Source organism: Archocentrus centrarchus, chromosome 2, assembly GCF_007364275.1.
Source record: "Archocentrus centrarchus isolate MPI-CPG fArcCen1 chromosome 2, fArcCen1, whole genome shotgun sequence".
NCBI lineage: Eukaryota > Metazoa > Chordata > Actinopteri > Cichliformes > Cichlidae > Archocentrus > Archocentrus centrarchus.
Genome location: NC_044347.1, coordinates 13,765,805 through 13,784,405, shown reverse-complemented (window position 1 = coordinate 13,784,405; position 18,601 = coordinate 13,765,805). Strand labels below are relative to the sequence as shown.

The 18,601-nt window shown below is 42.6% G+C and overlaps 2 protein-coding genes and 1 non-coding gene across 4 annotated transcripts in view; 1 reads left to right on the top strand and 2 right to left on the bottom strand.

The window, feature by feature from the left end:
- Nucleotides 1–883: 883 nt before the first annotated feature.
- Nucleotides 884–956, bottom strand: trnar-ucg (transfer RNA arginine (anticodon UCG)). The gene has a single exon. It is a non-coding gene; the product is annotated as a tRNA-Arg (tRNA).
- A 1,887-nt stretch (nucleotides 957–2,843) lies between these two features.
- On the top strand, nucleotides 2,844–14,050 carry fam171b (family with sequence similarity 171 member B). Its single transcript, XM_030752073.1, has 8 exons — nucleotides 2,844–3,184; nucleotides 3,823–4,056; nucleotides 4,938–5,030; nucleotides 5,555–5,713; nucleotides 6,380–6,550; nucleotides 6,688–6,804; nucleotides 6,894–7,017; nucleotides 8,240–14,050. The coding sequence occupies exons 1-8, from the start codon at nucleotides 2,971–2,973 to the stop codon at nucleotides 9,561–9,563; spliced, it is 2,436 nt and encodes an 811-aa protein (XP_030607933.1). The 5' UTR covers nucleotides 2,844–2,970; the 3' UTR covers nucleotides 9,564–14,050.
- Nucleotides 14,051–17,587: 3,537 nt separating this feature from the next.
- Nucleotides 17,588–18,601, bottom strand: part of LOC115793688 (inositol polyphosphate-4-phosphatase type I A-like) — a 68,571-nt gene continuing 67,557 nt past the window's right edge. For both annotated transcript variants that reach the window (XM_030748798.1, XM_030748807.1), the window contains one exon: nucleotides 17,588–18,216. In XM_030748798.1, the coding sequence (XP_030604658.1) occupies nucleotides 18,084–18,216 (133 nt within the window). In that variant the 3' untranslated portion in view covers nucleotides 17,588–18,083. The remainder of the gene's footprint in view (nucleotides 18,217–18,601) is intronic.

Below are 18,601 nucleotides of genomic sequence, written 5' to 3'. Positions count from 1 at the left end.
CAGATTCAAGTTTTGTTTTTTTTTTTGCAATTTCAGATTTTTTTTTTCTCGCAGTTTCAGCTTTTTTTTTTTTCGGGTTCAAACTTATGGCCCTGTTTTGGCGTGGGGGGCGGGGCCTCAGATGACGGGGGTGCGGAATCATGACTGACAGCTCAACAGTGGCTGAACAACATAGTCCCGTCGTTTGAGGCCCCGCCCCCCACGCCAAAACTGCGAGAAAAAAAATCTGAAAGTGCAAAAAAAAAAAAAAAAAAAAAAAAAAAAAAAAATACTTGAATCTGAAAAGTAGTTTTGAAATTTTTTTTCCAGTTTCATATCTTTTTTTTTTTTTCCAGTTGCAAAACTTTTTCTCAGTTACTTTTTTTTTCAGTTGCAAAATTTTGGGGGGGTTCAAAATAATTTTTCAGTTTAAAAAAATGTTTTTGAAGAAACTTTATGGCCCCAATTTAGCTCCATACAATTTAGCTCCATACAATTTAGCGCCATACAATTTAGCTCCATAGATATCATGTTCTATTTACAGATAAAGATGGATGAATGTGTGTGTTGTGTTATTAAGGAGAATTGGGTGTTCTTGTGAAACTATGGCAGGGCTGATTTTGTGGGAAGGGGAACACTCAGATTTTTTTTAATTGAAGTAAATTATTTTTGGATTGAACCGGTTTCTTTTTATGCTGAGATGTGGCGGTGTCAGTGGATTTGATGGGACCTCGAACAAGTCAGGTGATTTACTTCGAGAATCAAGCGGTTGCTGGTTCGGACGTCATACGTCACGTGATTTTGTTTCGCTCCCTAAAGCAGCTTCGAAGCAGCTGTTCTGTGGAGTTGATTGATTACCTGCCCACGATCTCCTTAAATCATTGTGACATAAGAAAACGCCACTCAACCACGAAGGGACTCGAACCCTCAATCTTCTGATCCGAAGTCAGACGCCTTATCCATTAGGCCACGTGGTCTCTTATGAGAACGTTTAATTTCACCGCGAGTGTTTAAAGATCACGCCGTCCACGTCCTGCTCCGTGTTCTTCACCATTGTGCCAGCAAACCTACAAAGACGCTCCTCCTTTATTCCCAGCATCCCCATCATTGCAATCAGAGCCTCCTCAAAATAGATTGGTCAACAAGAGGACCATAAACAGATGATCAGCTGTGACAGGCCCTAAAGGAGAAGAAGAAAGAAGAGCAGCTCATGTGTCCCACAGTGTGACTCAAACCCGCAGTCTTCTGCTATTGTTAGCTCAGGTGGGTGGAGCATGGTCCTGTAAAAGCCAAGGTCATGGGTTCAAGCCCCATACTGACCACTAAAGTGTAGAAGTGTACTCATTCAGTAGCTGAGTATGCTTGTGCACATTTCTTATTACCAGTTGGGCTTAATAAACAACATGAAACAAGGATACAGATGAGAATGAATTCACCTCCACCCACACTGCTCACCAGCTGAACTCAGATCCAGACATTTAGACCACAGACCGCTCACACCTTGAATCTTCAAGTAGAGTACGGTGCTGATGTCATGGGTTTAATCGCCATACTGGTCAAATGGCATCAAAACCCAGACTTTCTTGTAATTTTTTGTAAGCAACAGTTTTGTTTGTTTTTTGTTTTGTTTGTTCGTGTGTGTTAAACCACTTAACACTGAACTATCAATCATTAAGGAATAAAAAAGATTCCTAACTCAAGGGATGAACCAGTATTGCGTACATATAAGAAACAACTTAATAAAGAACCCGTGCAGTGTGTCCTTAAAAAAATCAAGGAAAGCGGGCCTTCTTTTGGAGAACAAAAGAAGAAGTGTCAGGCCTAAAAAAGAAAAAACAACAGCAGATGAACAGCATCCAAAAGTCACATCCTTAAGAAACAGGGAAAAATCCAGCAAAGACCTGACACAGGACCTGAGAGATGCATCATGGAAGGTCCAGGATTGGCCTCCCCAGAGCCCGGACCTCAACATTACTGAAGCAGCAGGATCATCCTGACAGAGAACAGAACAAAAGACAGAAAAATCCAAAGAAGAGCTTTGAATGTCCTTTAAGAAGCCTGGAGAACTATTCCTGAAGACTACTTAAAGAAATGAGAAGAAAGCTGCCTCAGAGAGTTCAGACTGTGCTGAAGAATAAAGGTGGTCACACCAAATATTGACTTTTAAGCTCTTTAGGACTGTACAAACTCTGTTTTTGCCTTATTTACTGTACTTCCATGCATGTTTGCACATATTTCAATAAATCACTGCACATATTTTGTAAAATATAAAGAAATGATAAGTGACTCCAGACCTTTGCACAGTACCGCATGTCTGTATGCTCTGACATATAAACATATATAAACTCTAAAGATTATTTGAACCCATGCTGTCATTTACGACTTCTTTATCATCAAATCGGAGCAGTTTGGGGTGTAAGTAACTGAATAAATGACTCAAAGACAGTCTCCTCTGACGCTATCCCGAAATAAAATATTAAGAGTTACTCTGAAATGTTCTGTGAGCAGAAAATAGAAAACCCGAGTCCTCAGTTTACCGACAGAGGGCCGCGCAGACCCCAGTGATGTAACAGCATCTTCAAAGATAACACAGAGGAAGAGGTCTCACTCAGACGCTTTTACCTCAGCAGCAGCAGCGACTCTTTTAAACCTGTAATTTCCTTGCAACGTTAGAAAACGATGACAGCGTTTCTGATTCGCTTATACTGATTTTGTTTGTTTGTTGGTTGGTTGGTTTTTGTTTTGTTTTTAACAGAGTGGTTGATCGTGATTTATAGACGATCTTCGGCCACACACGCCCAGCCTCAGCACCAGCGCATCTCCTCTCCGCGGGGTTTTCCCCCTCCTTCTTTGGGCACCAACATCACAGGGACCGTGAGCGGGATGAGGCCTTGCTGATCAGGACGTACACTCCCCCGGTCCTCCTTCTCTTTGCTCCCGAGCTCGGTTCTCGCGGTCCGTTATGTCTTTGAGCCTCCTCCCCCTCTCGCTATGCCCGCCGCTGAACGCCACCAGCCGCCGCCGCCGCCGCTGCTCCTCTTTCTGCCGTCGCTGCTTTTGATTTCCTGCTTGGATGGGGCGGCGAGAGCAGCAGCGGAGGAGGGCGGCGGCCTGCCCGGGGACAATGGCCTCACAGCCGCGGTCGGAGACCCGGCTGGTACCGACACCTGGGGGCGGTCGGCCACCGTCTCGGCTCTGGAAGCAGGTAAACATAAACAAAGAGTAAAGGGAGGGTTGCTGGAGGAGGACGCGGGGGGCGGTCATTGTTACTGAAAATGGAAATTAGCTGCAGAGGAAACGGTGGGACATGATTGATGTGATGCATCTGAGGTAATAAAGGGGTTCTCTGGAGCCTCAATCTGTAGATACACAAATGCAATACATGAATAAATCCAGACTCCACTGATAAACTGCTGCACTGGGCTCGGGCAGTCCAGCCTAATAGGATTAATATGTGTAATATGGAGGTGAGAGGGATTAGGCTTTTTATCTTTTTGGCCTGAGCAGGTGATGTATTAATGGGGGACCGTGATAATCCAGTGCTGCTCTGCTGATACAGTAAGTAAAGCCTGTGTTTACATCCTGTCCCCAATGAACACAAAGGACAGCTGAGGTTGTGTGTGTGTGTGTGTGTGTGTGTGAGTGTGTGCTCATCAATAACAGCAAACAGTGCATTGTTTATTAGGAAGCTTATATTTACAGTCAGGCTGTGTCTCCTCCGTGCTGTCGTTTGGTTTTTGGATGTATTTTTCCACTCTTCCCCCAGCAGTGCTTGCCTCATCACTTTTTCATGGCGAGAGGAATGTTACAGAGCACTCTCATCTTCTGGCGTCCTCTTTGCAGAGCCCCAGTTTGCCCTGAAGGTCCTGGTAAGAGATCTGGTGACCCGTCAGCCCCTGTCGGGGGCTTCGGTGGACGTTTACGTGAACCACACCTTGAGGAGTTCTGCCCGGACTGGTGAGGCCGGGGAGGTTCTGCTGTGGGTGGCGTACAGCCCCGGACTCAGTTTGACCCTGCTGGGCAGCGTGGGAGGTTATGTGCCCAGCCTGCTGCCCTGGAGCACCAACAGGAGACCGAGTGAGTGACCAGCAGGAGCGTTCCCAGGATTTTCTTTTTTTAAAGCAGAAAGGGAAGGGTGGGGGTGGGGGTGACAAGAATTAAAAAAATAGGCAGACTGGGAGCCAAAAGATGACAATAATTAAATCAATAAATAAACAATTTTTAAAAAGTGGCATATAATACCAAGAAACAACACTGTGGAGCTTACAGTAATGCCTGCACGGTCTTGGCTCACACTCTCACACCTGCATTATTCATTGTCATTATAGATTAATGAAGCGTCGGCAACAACACACAACTTGTCTCTGAGGTTTGTTCATGATGGAGCGATTTATGTTCCCAGTCAGGTGTAACTGAACGCGCCGTCCTCTGCTCGTTTTATCGATCGCTCCAGGAGTCGAGGTGTCTGACACAGGCGTGCGCCTGCCTCAGCAAAGTGTCTTTGTCCAGGGTGGGTGGGGGCCTCTTTAGTCACACAGACCTCATGTTGGGGTAGGTAGGGGTGGGGGTGGGGGGGTACTCTGCTGGTCTGAATGTGATGGAGAAGGGAGCAGGTGGTGATTCAAAAGGAAGCAGGGAGCAGGTGTCAGGGAGGATAAAATGCAGGAAGGGAGGAGAAAAAAAGAAAAACAGAGTTGAGACCCGCTCTGCTCTGCATCAGCAGAGGCGCCTCCCTTTTGTGCTGCTGAGCCAGCCAGCTGAACCCTACCAAGCTCTGAGGTAATGACGCCATCTGTTGGTAGATTTACACCACTACAGGCTAACCGACCAACCCAACCAGCCAGCAGATGTTTTGGTGTTCTCGTTCAAATTTGTAACATCTTGACCCAAAATATGAGTGATAATCGTTTTTCCGTATTTGCGTTTGATTGCTGATCTTTTTCTTTGTCTCCTGGCAGTTTTCTCTGCTGTCACATTGCTGCTGCTCCCTCACAGTCAGGGGAACATCTGGCTGTTTGAAGACTCTGTGCTCATCACCGGGAAGGTACCTGGTAAGTTCACATACTTTGTGTTTAGAGCTCAGATTCTGTTCACCTTCACAGCCTTTTTAGACTTTTAGTGTTTGATTTGCACTGTTTTAAGTAGGCTATTGAGTGTTTTTGACAGCATAAAGTAAACACACGCTTTGTACAGACACTGAGACTGAACCAGATGTGTCAAACATACGGCTCAGGGGCCAGAACCGGTCTGCTGAGGGGTCCAATTCAAACCACATAAAATAAATCAATCAGTTTAATGAGCTGCATTTTTCTGACATAGTTTTGAGAGATATTTGCAGATAGTGAAGTTGAGATAACAAACATATGAAATATTGAATTTATAATTTTAATATTGCTTTGGATGGTTGAACTCAGGTATTTAAACTCATCTATCATGACTCAGAAGCTTATTTCTTTCAGCCAGATACAGCTTTAAAAAGAGGAGCTGTGGTGGAGCTGGTCTGCATGGCGGCTAAATCAACTTAAATACCACGTGCCCAAATTCCTGCTGATCGTATGCCATTTCGTTTTCACAGACCGCTCAGCCCAGCCCACAGTGAAGTTCCCCAAGAACATCCTCTCGATCTCTGATAAAAGCAACATCTCTTCGGTGATGGCGTACCTCACTGTACCACATCCCCACCTAGCAAAGGATTGCGCCAACTGCACTCCGGGCATCATCAACAACAAATCAGGTAAATGATAATATCTCCTCATCAGATATTTGAAAAGTCATGATGATATTTAGTCTGGTTTAAAGCTAAAAGTTTAATAGTGATTAAAGAGGTACATCATGCCAAACATTGGTACAAACTAAGATATAGCAATTTGAAATGAGTTTTTTATTGAAAATGGCATTCAGTGTCCCAAAAACTAGTGTGAGGGTCCAAAAGCCAAGATCCCACACCCAGCTCATGCTGCACCCGACCCCAGTGCCTGTCCCCGTGGGTGGTCGGCTCACATTTTACGAGCAAGCGGAGATTAATGACCAAAAAAGTAAGGCTGGAAATATGATAGGAGCCACTTGAGGTGGTTTGGGTGTCTAGTTAAGAATCTTACTGTGGATGCCTCCCGTTGGAGATTTTCCAGGAACACCCAACTGGGTGGAACTCCTAGGGTAGATCCAGAACCCAATGGAGAGATTATATATCTCGTTTGGCTTGGGAATGTATCAGGATCCCCCAGGAGAGACTGGAAAATGTGACTGGGGAGCAGGACATCTGTAATACCCTGCTTAGCCTGTTGCCACCATTAACCAATGTTGGATAGGTAGAAGATGGATGGATGGAGTTTTTTTTTTTATTGAAGTACTCAAACAATGTACTTTACCATTTAAATTCTTGACATCAACCACTTTGCAGTGTTCAAAAGTATTGATCTGAAGGCGGTGGCAGCTGTCAGCATCCTGCTGCTCTCTGGTGGTGAGGAGCTCCAGGTTCGAGGACCCATCCAGATCAGTTTGCCGCTGGGCCACAACACACACCTCAGGGCCTCTGATACTGTGCCAGCCTGGGCCTTCAACCAGAAGACAGGTAGCTATACAAATCACAGTGGAGTAGTTAATTCATTTTACAAAACAAGACAAGAGACCTGAAAATATTTCCACTAATGCTGTAATATTAAAAAAAAGATTTTAAAAAAAGAATGTTAATTTCTCTGCTGTCTGAAGGTGTCTGGGAGAATCATGGGCTGGGAATAGTTAAAACTGTTGGCAACGAGCTGGTTTGGACTTACACCGCTTCCCATCTGGGCTACTGGATCGCTGCGCCTCTGCCTTCATCAAGAGGTAGATACCTCATCTGCCTTCATTAACACATGTAAATGCTGCTTCTGAGTAGGTCTGTTTCACTTCTACTTGTACATTTATCCTTTTAGATTATCTGGGACATGGAAGCTCTTTGGATTTCTTATCTTACCATACCTACATGTTGGTGGGAATACTGGGAGGAACTCTGGCCATAATGATTGGATTTCTGTCCTTGCTGCTGTGTCACTGCGGGTAAGAAACCTTCCTAGAAACATGTTCAGCTCACAATATGAAAAACATAGATAAGCAAGTTTTTGATGTATAAATTAAGATGGTAGGTGTATTCATTTTTATTCTCCAGATTTGCCTGTGACTGAGTAATTTTTTTAGACACTGATGAGGATCCAGAAAAAACAATGGAGCGTTCATAAAGTGATCAAAAAATAGCAGAAATCCATCCAGATATGAACAAGAAGAATATCTTGAAGGGGAGATGTGTCAGAAATAAATCAGTCAAGGTGTTTGATTCTTGGAACTTCTTGATCACACCTGCTGTGTTTAAACCTCTATAGCCATGTGAAAAAGAAAGTTTTCACAGGACTCTCTGCAGTCCACCCTTCCTGTCTCCACAGGGATTAAAAGCCAGGCGCTGCTAATCAAATACACTTGATTAACTGATCACCAGAAGGTGTGAGCACCTCTGTAAAAGCAGAATTTTTGGTATTTTGTTGGTCTGGAGTCAAATAACTGTTTGGAACAGATATATAGGTGCGGTATAAAATAAAACATCTTGGTGTCAAAATGTATTATAAAACAGAACTTTGCTTTATTCATTAAAATGCTTTATATTTCAATTTGTTATGGCTGGAAAGCTGTCATTTAAGACTTCTACTGTATTATTTATGATTTCTATAATGTGCACATGTCATAACAGCAACAGTAGTAACACCATCAGCACATCATGACTGTCTCTTCTTGCAGTTTGTGTTTGAGCTCTTTTTCATTGCCCAACAAAAACAGATCTTGTTGTCTTGAGACTGTTTTCAAGTAGCCTGTGGCTCCCAGCTAATCTTAGCTACTAGAATAGCATTCCTCTTTTGCAGTTAGCATCACAGTTAGCTGCTGGAATCCTTTTTTTTTCTATTTGTGGTGAGGACTTGTGCTTTTTGTTCTCGAGTTAGAAGCTTGTCTTTCCCATTAGCCTGACAGCAAGCTGGCAAACCTACCCTTTCCTGCATATCACTGCAAAAGACTGCTGGATTATTCAAGTATTTTTAATGAAACTGGGGAAAAGAAAAGAATCAGTGTGTTGCAGTGACCCAATCAAAGTGTGGGATTTTTATCAATGAAGTAGATCACAAGACTGTGATGAGATAATGAGACAGTCCCTACTTTAAAGGTTCTCTGAATGGGTCTGAAACACCCTGTAGAACTGTAGCTTCTCCCGCTTAACTTTTCCCTCTCCCATGTACAGGGGTTCTCATCGAGAGCCCAGGAGGAGGAGAGCACGGTTTTCCAAACTCACAGTGGTGAAAAAAGACCAAACCACCTCCACCCACATGGAAGAGGGCTTGTTGTTCCGATCTGGCGACAACAGCCTCGCCACCTGCAGCGTCCAGTGTGAACCATCATCCACACCGAGGCACAAAGCTAACTACAACATCTACGTGGAGGATCCAGGGACTCGCCCCGCCGCTCCTCTTTATGAGAACATCGCTTCAGATCGGATGAAGGGTCCACAGCCGCCGCCTCACTACATCAACAGTGAAGAGGTGGCTCGGATAAGAGAGAAGTCGGAGCAGAACCGGGCCAACATCAACTGTGACACCTTCTTTCAAGATAAGCTGGTTCATATCTACAACCAGCCAGTGGCTATTATTCCTGCTCCAGAGCTCTTCAGTGCTCAGGAGCAACAGCTGCCAGGCTGCAAGTCTGCCACCTTCCCCCGCAATGGAATTGAGTATGATGCTCACTCAGAGCCTGCAAGTAAAGACAGCTACACCCAGACACTACCCAAAGTCCCTCACCACCACTCCCAAGGTGGAAGCAGCCCACAGCAGAGCAGCCAAGATGATCCTCAGCCTCTGGAGACTCCCCCTCAGGGGCAAGGTCCTAACAGCAGTGTGTGGGGACGCTACAGTAACCTTCTTGAATCCTCCGTCTCCGTACCTGGGACTCTCAATGAGGCAGCTGGTATGGAGGGCTTCAGTAGCGGGCACGGTGTACCCAGCGAGCTGCAGGGGATTTCAGAGCGTACCTTGCTGGAGCTGACCCGTGGCAAGTCCTCATCATCTCACCCCAGAGCCTGGTTTGTCTCCTTAGATGGGAAGCCAGCCGCCCAGGTTCGCCACTCCATCATTGAGCTCCAGAGCCACCACCGGCCGCCGAGCAGCAACGACACCAGCCTGGACTCAGGGGTGGACATGAACGAGCCTCAACAGAACATCCGCGAGACGGAGCGCGACCGGCCTTCAATCAGGGCCTCTTCCCTGCCGCACCACAACCGAGGGGGGCGGTATGGTGAAGAGCAGGACCTGAGCAGCAGCGAGAGTGGCACCACTGCTACCTGTACGCCAGAGGACCCCTCCCTGAGGAACATTCTAGATGGGAGCAGTGGGGCTATTCCCAATATTCCTGAAGAGCGTGACGGGATGGATACTTCCAGCGCTCAGGAGGACAGTGAGTCGAGAGGTACACCACCTCCACGGCGCCTGAGGAAGGTGAGGGAGAAGGTGAAGACGGAAAAGAGGAGTGCCAAGCACATCCGGGAGGGCAGACCTCTGACTAAGAGAAACTAAGCCTCCCCCACCAGTGCATTAGTTAAATGTCCTATTAAAATCCAAATTAAGTAATTCAGATTCAGCGTTTGTGTTCACACAGGCATTGTTGTTGTTGAGTTCTGTGATTGTACAACTTTGCCAAAGAATGCATAAGCTAGCTCAAGAAACAAAACAGTATCTTTGTCACGTTATGTAGCTGCTGTTAGACGAGTTTGTGCACCGTTTTCTCTCATTCTCCCAAATCTGACGATCACCAGCGAGATTCTTCACAGCAGATGTCCGTGTGAACACGATGTCCCACAGTCCCCGGTTCTGGCATTATAGAGGGTGCCTTCTTACTGCCTGTAATCGTTAAATAGGGTTTGTTGATATTTAGTAAAAATCTGGTGAGTTTGCAGGACGGTCAATGTGTAGTGCACTTAACCTCACCATAAATGCCTGCTGTAAATTAAATAAGAAAAAGCTTTCCCAGACCACAGTGCTCACATCTTGCTTTGTATCGTTCTGCCTCATTTCACCTTAAATGGCACTCTGGGATTTGTTAAGAACTAATCTGAGTGCAAGTAAAAGAAATGAGCTTCAGCTCTCCACTTGTGACTGACTCCAAAACCTTTGGAGTAAAATTTTGATGTACATTGTAATGCAAAGCTGCCATTTTGAAGTTCAACATCTGATGTTCAAGGTTTTTTAGCCTACATCTGTTTTCGAATGCATGAAAATGAATGTTTTCTCGTGCGTATGAATATCTTTTGCATTTTACCATAGACCCAACGGTACATCATCGTAGCTTTTAGAGACTGAATTTTTTTCCCCATTTATTTCCATTTCCAGTTAGCCACATTTATTGGTACCACAACATGTGTCAAATGTTTGTTTGATGGGATTTTTAAGAGTCCAAAAAGAATCAGACTGACTGTTGGAAACAATCACTGGTACAGGTGTTTGTTTGCTTTGAGGGGTGCTGCTAAATTTCCTGTAAATGCACAGACTCTGTGACAACAGCTTGCAGTCTTAAAGTGGACCTATTGTGCTACCCATTAGGCCAGGTTTTTAATGATGAGGTCAGTGTATGTTCAGATCTATAAGGAAAAAAAAACTCTAAACACTCAGTTTCAGACAGTTTTATCTACTCTTGGCTCTGTATGATGTCAAAGAGAGGGGATGTTCTTGCCCCACCCACCTGTCATTCAAACCCTCTATTTGTGAGGGGAAGCCAATCAGAGGAAAGATAGCCTAAAGGCACTGAGGGGCTGCATCAAGGTCAAGTATAAGATAAATAAGGCTTATTTTGAACCCTGAATCATGCAAAGCTACTCTAGTAGAGTCAAAGAATAAAAACAGTTAGTTCTGAGCATACTAGGTCCTCTTTAACTGAAAGAATCTCTTGCTTGCTAATAAATTATGATTATTTTATTTTTTTAATACTGGAACGTACTTTCAGGTACAGCATTACCCCTTGCAACTATTTTCTTGACAACATTGTACTGTTGGTGCCTTGCAGATCTGCTTTTAGCTGTAACTTTATGCCCAAATCTCTTGATACTGATCATAACAAAAATAATAATAAAATTATAGAAATATATAGACACAGAAGGCATCAGCATAAGTTTATATTTTCTAGAGGGAAAAAAAAAATCTGCTTTTAAAGGAATATTTCAATTCACAATAATGGTTTTCATCATTTGGTCCAGAGAGCCCTTTTTTCTTTTCTTTTCCCTCTACACTGGCGCAGTCGCTCACTCAGAGTGTTGCCATTGTAGTGGTCTGTGAGCTGATTGGTCCTTTGGTAAAACATCTCAACAGCTGTTGGTGGTTTACTGTTAGTATTTATACAGAAATTGTTTCCAGATACTATAATATAACGATTTCAATCACAATCACTTGTTTTCCCATCTAGTTCCACCATGAGGCTAACATTTGGTTGGATGGATTGCCATGTATATGAATGATCCTCTCAGGATAATTTGTAAGAACTTCACTGATACCTTAACTTTCCAGAACGCATCATATTTAAAAGTTGGACAAGGCCATCATGGCTTGTTAATTCCTTCAGTAGAGCTGAGCATTTTCACCTTTGCCACCTTGGTGTTTGAAACCGGCTGTTATGAGCGAGGGGTGGATTTGACTGAGAAACTCTGATAATGACTCTAATAATCTGATAATGACCATGATTTTAAAAAATGAGGTTCACATTTTACTCAGTATAACCTGAATCTAGCAACTGAGCCCATAACTCATTAACTTAGAAGGAAACTGAAAAAGGGAACTGAGGGCCATTTCTCCATAGAACCAGAGGAGTCATCTCCTTTTTTTGGCTTTACTTTTCAGACCCTGAAGCTCCATCCCTCTCTTAAATAGTCCGTGTTCAAATTTTCAACTATTCAGTTCCTGCAAAATTGATCACATTCCCACCAGTGTCTGCTGTACTTTGTGACCAGTGCTAACAATTATTAGCTTGTAATTATTAGCTGAAATATGGTGGTTATGGCCTCAGGCGCACAGACTGAGATCTGTTGGCAACCACCTGGCTCCCATGGGTCGCTAAGAAAAAAAATTGCATTCCCCAACTAGTTGAGTTGTTGACAAAAAAAAAGATGCTACTTTTGGCTGCTCCCTTATTCACAAAGGGTCACCAAGGGGGAAAGCTCCACTTATTTTAATTTGACAGATTTTTGTGCTGGATGACCTTCCTGATGCACCTACCAAGACCTTTCCTCCTGGTCTTGAACTGGAAATCTTGCTTGTTAGGTGACTACACTATGGAGCCACTAAGTCATTGCTGACAGTCACTTAGAAATACATAGCTAAGGCCAATCAGTGACCCCCTTGTAACCACAGGTCAATAGAGAAAATGTAGATTTCCTGGCCAGTTGGCAAGTGGTTGTTGAAGACTGCTTGCTGTTGCTGGGTGAAACTGGTTGCACAGAGGTATATGATGCGGCACTGAAAAACCACCTTGCAATTGCTTTGGTTGCTAGTGGATTGACACAGTTGCCCATAGTTTGCATAGAAGGTGCCAACTGGCCTGCAAACATTTGCAAGCTACTCACTAAGTGGTAGTGAAACTGTGAAAACAGGAAACACAACGTTGGCTTTCACAGTAAAAGTTGCACCCTTTGAAACACGTTGGTTTCAGCAGTTTTACTTTGAAGGCAAATGTTTGCCTACGTTTCCAGTTTACGTCGCACTTTTTCAAGTTTCACTGCCACTCCGTTTTGTTGGCAAGTGTTTGTAGACAAGTTTGAGTCTTCCATGAAAACTAAAGCAATGTCAGCAATTTGCTAGCAACCAAAGCAATTGCAAGGCGGTTTTCAATGCAGCACCCTCTGTGCAAGCAATTTCACGCAGTGACAGCCAGCAACCACTAACCAACCAGTTGGGAAATATATATTTTTCCTTGGTAACCTGTGGTTACAAGGGGGGTTGCTGACTGATCCCGTGGCTTTACATGGCAAATGCATACCTGCTTAGCATGTTAGCTTAATCATTGTGAGCACATTAGCATGCTGGCATGACCATTTCGCTCAGATGATGGTTGGTAGCATAAATCTGAGTGCTTAAAATCTTAATAAATATTTATACTAAGAATTATTTTTGTGAAGCATTAAACAAAAAGGGCACATATACATCCAGCTTTCATGCCTGTCCTCTACTTGGCAGGACTTAGGTTTTGTCCAGGGCACAGTACACTTTATCCATGTTTCCCAGAAACTTTAAGTGGGTTAAATACTACAAAAATCTCTACAATAAACCACTTAAAACTGATGAACCATGAGACAGTTGAAAAACAGGGGTTCAACTTGCAATATTTTGAGTAAATTCCATTTTAAAACAGAACATTGCAGCAAAGATTTTGCCATAATTAGTCTTCCATCATGGTACTACTGTTTGGATTTCATTCTGTACATTCATATGTGGTCTTTTGTATGTATATAGTAAAGCAACATTTTATGTGTGATGTGACAGTGATTTGATTCATTTGTGTTATTTTTTTACCATCCAGATGGTGGTACCGTTTTTGAGACTCTGCCATATGAGACGTGTTATTGATTTGACATCTTCTGAATGTTTTTTTTCCCCTTCCCCCACAGGATTGTATAAGGAGCCTGAACTTTGTAATTTTAAATGTAGCACTAAACTGAGCACTTAATCATTCAGTATGCTTACAGCTGAAAATTCTTTCTCCTGCGTGTCATCAGCTTTAATAAACACAGTACATCCCAGCTTCAGCGGCGACTCGAGGAGTAGTTTGTGAACACTTTGTGCCGGTATTTCTTGACAAGCGGAACAACCCGACCACTGCCACTTCCTGTTTTGGGATGTGATTTTTGCTGAATGTGTTTGTATTGATTTCGATGTGTTCTGTAGTGTGCCCCTCGTGTGTCTCGCCATCAAACCGTCTGATTCTTCCCAAATGGACACCTCTTGTGTTTACCCCTGTAACGATGGTAGTGGTGTTAGTCTTGCCTTTTTGTGCACTAAATTAATAAACTTAGTTGATACCACTTAGTGTTTATGACTTTTCACTCAAGCGTTGATTCCTGTGTTATAAAATACAGAAAAATTACAACTTTGCAGTCAAAAAATAAATCATACATTTCTGATTCAGATAGTTTGGAGTGATTTTGATTTATTACATTCAATAAACTGTAAAAGAACAGAACCCAACTAGAGGTTACACTCTACAGCTTGTTTTCCTCTGATCTCTTTATCAGCCGAGTCTATTTTTTGTACCTTTGATGATTCCCCTCTTCTTTGGTTGCAGTCTGGGCCATCTGGTAGGAAAGGTCACAGAAGCTCTGTGTTGTGCTTCTTGTCTGCACTGTCCAACAGAGAGGTTCACCTGAAGCTGCTCTATCTTGTTCACTGTGAAGCAGGGCTGGGTTTTGTTGCTTGTCTGGTGTTTAAAGATACTGAACGGCCTGAGGAAATGAGGGAGACTTAGCAGAGATATTCATCATACTGATCTTTAGAACTGCTTGGAAAATTCACCTGTGGCTGATCGTTGGATTAGTTTAAAAGTTAGAAAAGAGCTCGTACAGGTTTTTATTCTGTGCCTGTTGGTAGTCACAAAGGGGAAGTATTCGAAGGCCATGTTTTACAACAATAACACTACATGCTTAAGTTGGTGTAAAAGATATAATTAATTTCAAGTTTGGAATAATTCTACACACACCAGCATGAAGTGTATCTGCTACATAGTTAGAAGCATATTAAGAAATTCAAACTGTTGCTAAAACACAGAGTTTGGAGCTGCAGGGATGAGAGTTAGCTCCTTCATCTCAGAGGCCATGATTCTCAGTGTGAAAAGCGTAGCTTGGCCACTCTGGATTGGGAATGAGTATCTGCCCCAAGTGGAAGAGGTAAAATATCTCAGTGTCTTGTTCATGAGTGGAGGAAGGAAGGAGCAGGAGACAGACAGACAGACGGATTGGTGCACACCAGTCTGCTGTGGTGAAGACAGCTGATCGTGAAACCAAAGCTGTTGATTTACCAGTAGATCTGCATTTCTACCCTCATCTATGGCCACAAAATGTGGGTGGGGACCGAAAGAAAGTGGCAAAAATTAGCTTCCTTTGAATGGTGACTCCCTTCACAGAGGGTGAGGAGGTTGTCCATTCTGGAGAGCCTCAGAGCAGATTTACTGCTTTTCAACATTGAAAACAGACATTTCAGGAGGTTTGGGAATGTGATTAGGATACCTCAGCCTGGGAATGCCTCAGCCTCGGCTTAACCAAGACCCAGATGAGTAGCGTGGATGGATGGATGGTAGCACGTGCAGTGCACAAAGGCCGGTCTCCTGCACTGTAAATAAAACGTGCAAACAAATTGTATTTTGTATGAACATTTAGTGTAGACATGACTTTATTTTTTTTATCCTTCTGTGACTGGTTCAGTGTTATTCCAGCTTCCATGGGGTAGCTGTGGTTGGCAGTTTGAATCCTGGCTGCTCCGGGCTTCATGCCAAAGTATCCTTGGGCGAGATACTGAACCCCAAGTTGCTCTCCAACGCATGTGTGAATGTTAGACAGTAAGCACTTAGCTTAGTTACACGTGGAAGTGCTTGTGTGAATGGGTGAATGCAAACGTGTTGTATAAGCGCTTTGAGTGATCCGCTAGAGTAGAAAAGCGCTCTATAAGAACTAGTCCATTTACATCGTAGATGGATGGATGCCGTAAAAGCTTGCCTGTCATTTTGTGGTTGAGAAGTTGCTCCCTTTGGTTCAGCAGTCAGGTCCTCTTCTACAAGGCACCACTTCTCTCCCCTTTTCTGTTTTAAGTGAATATTTGTGAATAAACACAAATGTGCAGATTTATCTAACAGGACAGTCAGAAATGCTCTTTCATCAGAAGAGTGGTTCTCAAACTGGAGCAGAAAAATATGGAGTGAAACTAAGTGGAAAGAATATAAATTTTGTTTGTCAGAATAAGTTTGAGAAGCACCACATTAGAAACACTCAAGGAAAGAGAAATATGACGATTCACCTGAAAATGGCCTCTTTAGTTTAATACATGTTCACCAGCTGTATTATGGAAACTTCTAGAATATGAAACTATATCTAAATAAAACTATATCACTAAGGTTTTTGAAGCAGACCCCCACAGTTATGCACAATAATTCATATATGAAAGTTTCAGTGTGCAGTATTTTAAAAATTAGGCATTATAAGAAAGAGAATGTTTAATTTTATAAAAAATATCAAGTGTCTGAGATTTTTAACTTTATGTAATTAATGGTGCTTCCATGTTAGCCTGCTGTCAATTACCACCCCTAAGAACTTTATATCAAAATCTCTTACAATTTTAACACCACTGATTTTAAGTTTTATTTAAGTATCTTTTTTTATTTCCAAATACCATAAATTTAGTTTTCATTAAGAGACAATTTGTTAATATCAAACCAAGTTTTGAGCAGCATTAGTTCCTCCTCTACTCACGCAAAAAGTTCATTCAGATTTTTACCAGAAGAAACTGTCGTGTCATCTGCAAACATAGTAAACCCAAATAAATTAGAAATAATACAAATATAATTTATGAAGATAATAAAGAGTTTTGGACCAATCACAGAATCTTGTGCAAAAGCTCCAAAAGCTCTGGCTACCAGCAATTGGCTAGTAGACATCCCCAACATGGTCATCTCAGGCACAGAAGCTCTGCCCACCTGCTTCTTCTTGGGGGAAGGGGGGGGTCTGAAGAAAGCATCTTGTTTCAGGAGTGAAAATGTTCACTGGAGTATTTCAGTGAGTGACATGGCATCACTCAGTCCCACTGCAGGCAGGTGAATGGTGGTCAGGATTAAACAATTTCAGTCACTAAGAGGCATTCAACATTTTGTATCTATCACACTCATGTTTCAGATGGTAAAACAAATTTTGATATTAGATGAAGTTTTTTTTTTTTCGATGTGTGGATAACGGCTCTCACTGTGGTTCACTGGAGTCCCCAAGCATAAGAAATGGCTCTGTAACCTTTTCCACACTGATGGATGTCAATGACTTTGTTTCTCAGCCGTTTCTATAGATCATAAAATGATGTGTTGCTTTCTGAGATGTTTCAGCCTGCTTCACTTTGTCAGACAGGTTCTGTTTAAGTGACTTCTTGATTCAGCAGGTCTGGCAGTAATTAGGCCTGGGTGTAGTTAGTGAAACTGAACTCAGCCTTCCAAAAACTGTGGTTAATCAAAGTTATTTCATAATTTAACAAGCTTTGGAAAGCTTTTTCACTTAATAAATGAAATCATTTAAAAAACCACATTTTTAAAAATTTACTTTGTTTTTTTGGTCTAATATTAATATTTCTTTGATGATGTGAAACATGTGTGACAAATATGCAAAAATCTATACTTTAATTATACTTAATATACTTTTTTTCCCAGCCTCTTGCCCTATGGTAGCTGGGATAGACCCTGAAAAGGAGAAGCAGAAGAAATGGATGCATGGATACTTTTTTCAGCACTGTACATGTTCCATCTTCACTGTGTTGGGATGCCAAACAAGTGCAAATACAATGGTGCGTTTATTAAAAAACGTTTGTCCAACTATTATCCATTTACAACTGATATTATCTGAGTTAAATGTCTGACTTCTGTTCAAATGAATTCAAATACATTTTGCAGATTTTCTGATATTCTTGATTTTTATTGTAGAACAGAAACTACGCGGCTTGCATATAGATTACATCAGTACTTGTGGAAGTGAGGCAGTGCTTTTCTATAATAAAAAATAAAAATTCAGATAAAGTCAACTCAGGTAAAACGTTCTTCAGCGTGGTATGCATAATAAGACATAAGCAATGTGTACAGTACCTAGAAATAGTCATTCCACTAAGGTGGTTGAAAGCTGAGGTTTTTCTTAATTTTTCTTTATTAGGACGGTGCTACTGTTTGATAGTGTGATGTTCAGTCACTGAGTCTACCTCCAAGGTAATCTAACCTAAAACAGGAACCAGGCCACATGATGGTGAAATTAAACTGTCCCTCATCACCGTATCCTCACTGTACTCAGTCTGATTGCACAGCGGTCTGTTGATCTCCTCCAGTCAGGTCTCCACTTTGCCGAAGGTGCCGTCCGGCGGTCGGTAGTGTCTGGGGAAGGCCTTGAGCTGCAGCGAGTTAAACGCGTATTTTCGGCATCCGACGTTCTTCACAGTGTTTTCCCGTCTGCAGCCCTCGCTGAGAAACCAGAAGGAAGAGGAGGGGACAGAGGGGAAAGGGCGTTTACAGGCAGAATGAGAATAAAAAGAAAAAAAAAAAAAAAAAGCAGAAATGATGATTGGTGCACATGATGACAAAAAAGATGAAACCATTCATTCTTTGTCCCAAAGATGATGTCCCAATTCAATCATGAGTGCAAAGGATTAAGAGTTATGTCAGAGGATACATGTGTTTTGGTACAAAGTCAAAAGGATGAAATAAAATCAGGGGATACACTGAATAAAACTCCCATTTGGTCAAAAAAGGTTCAGTCACACAGCTTTGAGTTCAGTGCCTTAAACCTGCATTCGTTTTACTGGCCAGCAAGTGGTGATACATACGGTTGCAAAACAGATGCCTGTGG

Coding starts and splice junctions, on each gene's coding strand:
- fam171b (XM_030752073.1), top strand. CDS start 2,971: ATGCCCGCCGCTGAACGCCACCAGCCGCCGCCGCCGCCGCTGCTCCTC. Junction 6,551..6,687: donor GGCCTTCAACCAGAAGACAG/GTAGCTATACAA, acceptor TGCTGTCTGAAG/GTGTCTGGGAGAATCATGGG. Junction 6,805..6,893: donor GCCTCTGCCTTCATCAAGAG/GTAGATACCTCA, acceptor TTATCCTTTTAG/ATTATCTGGGACATGGAAGC.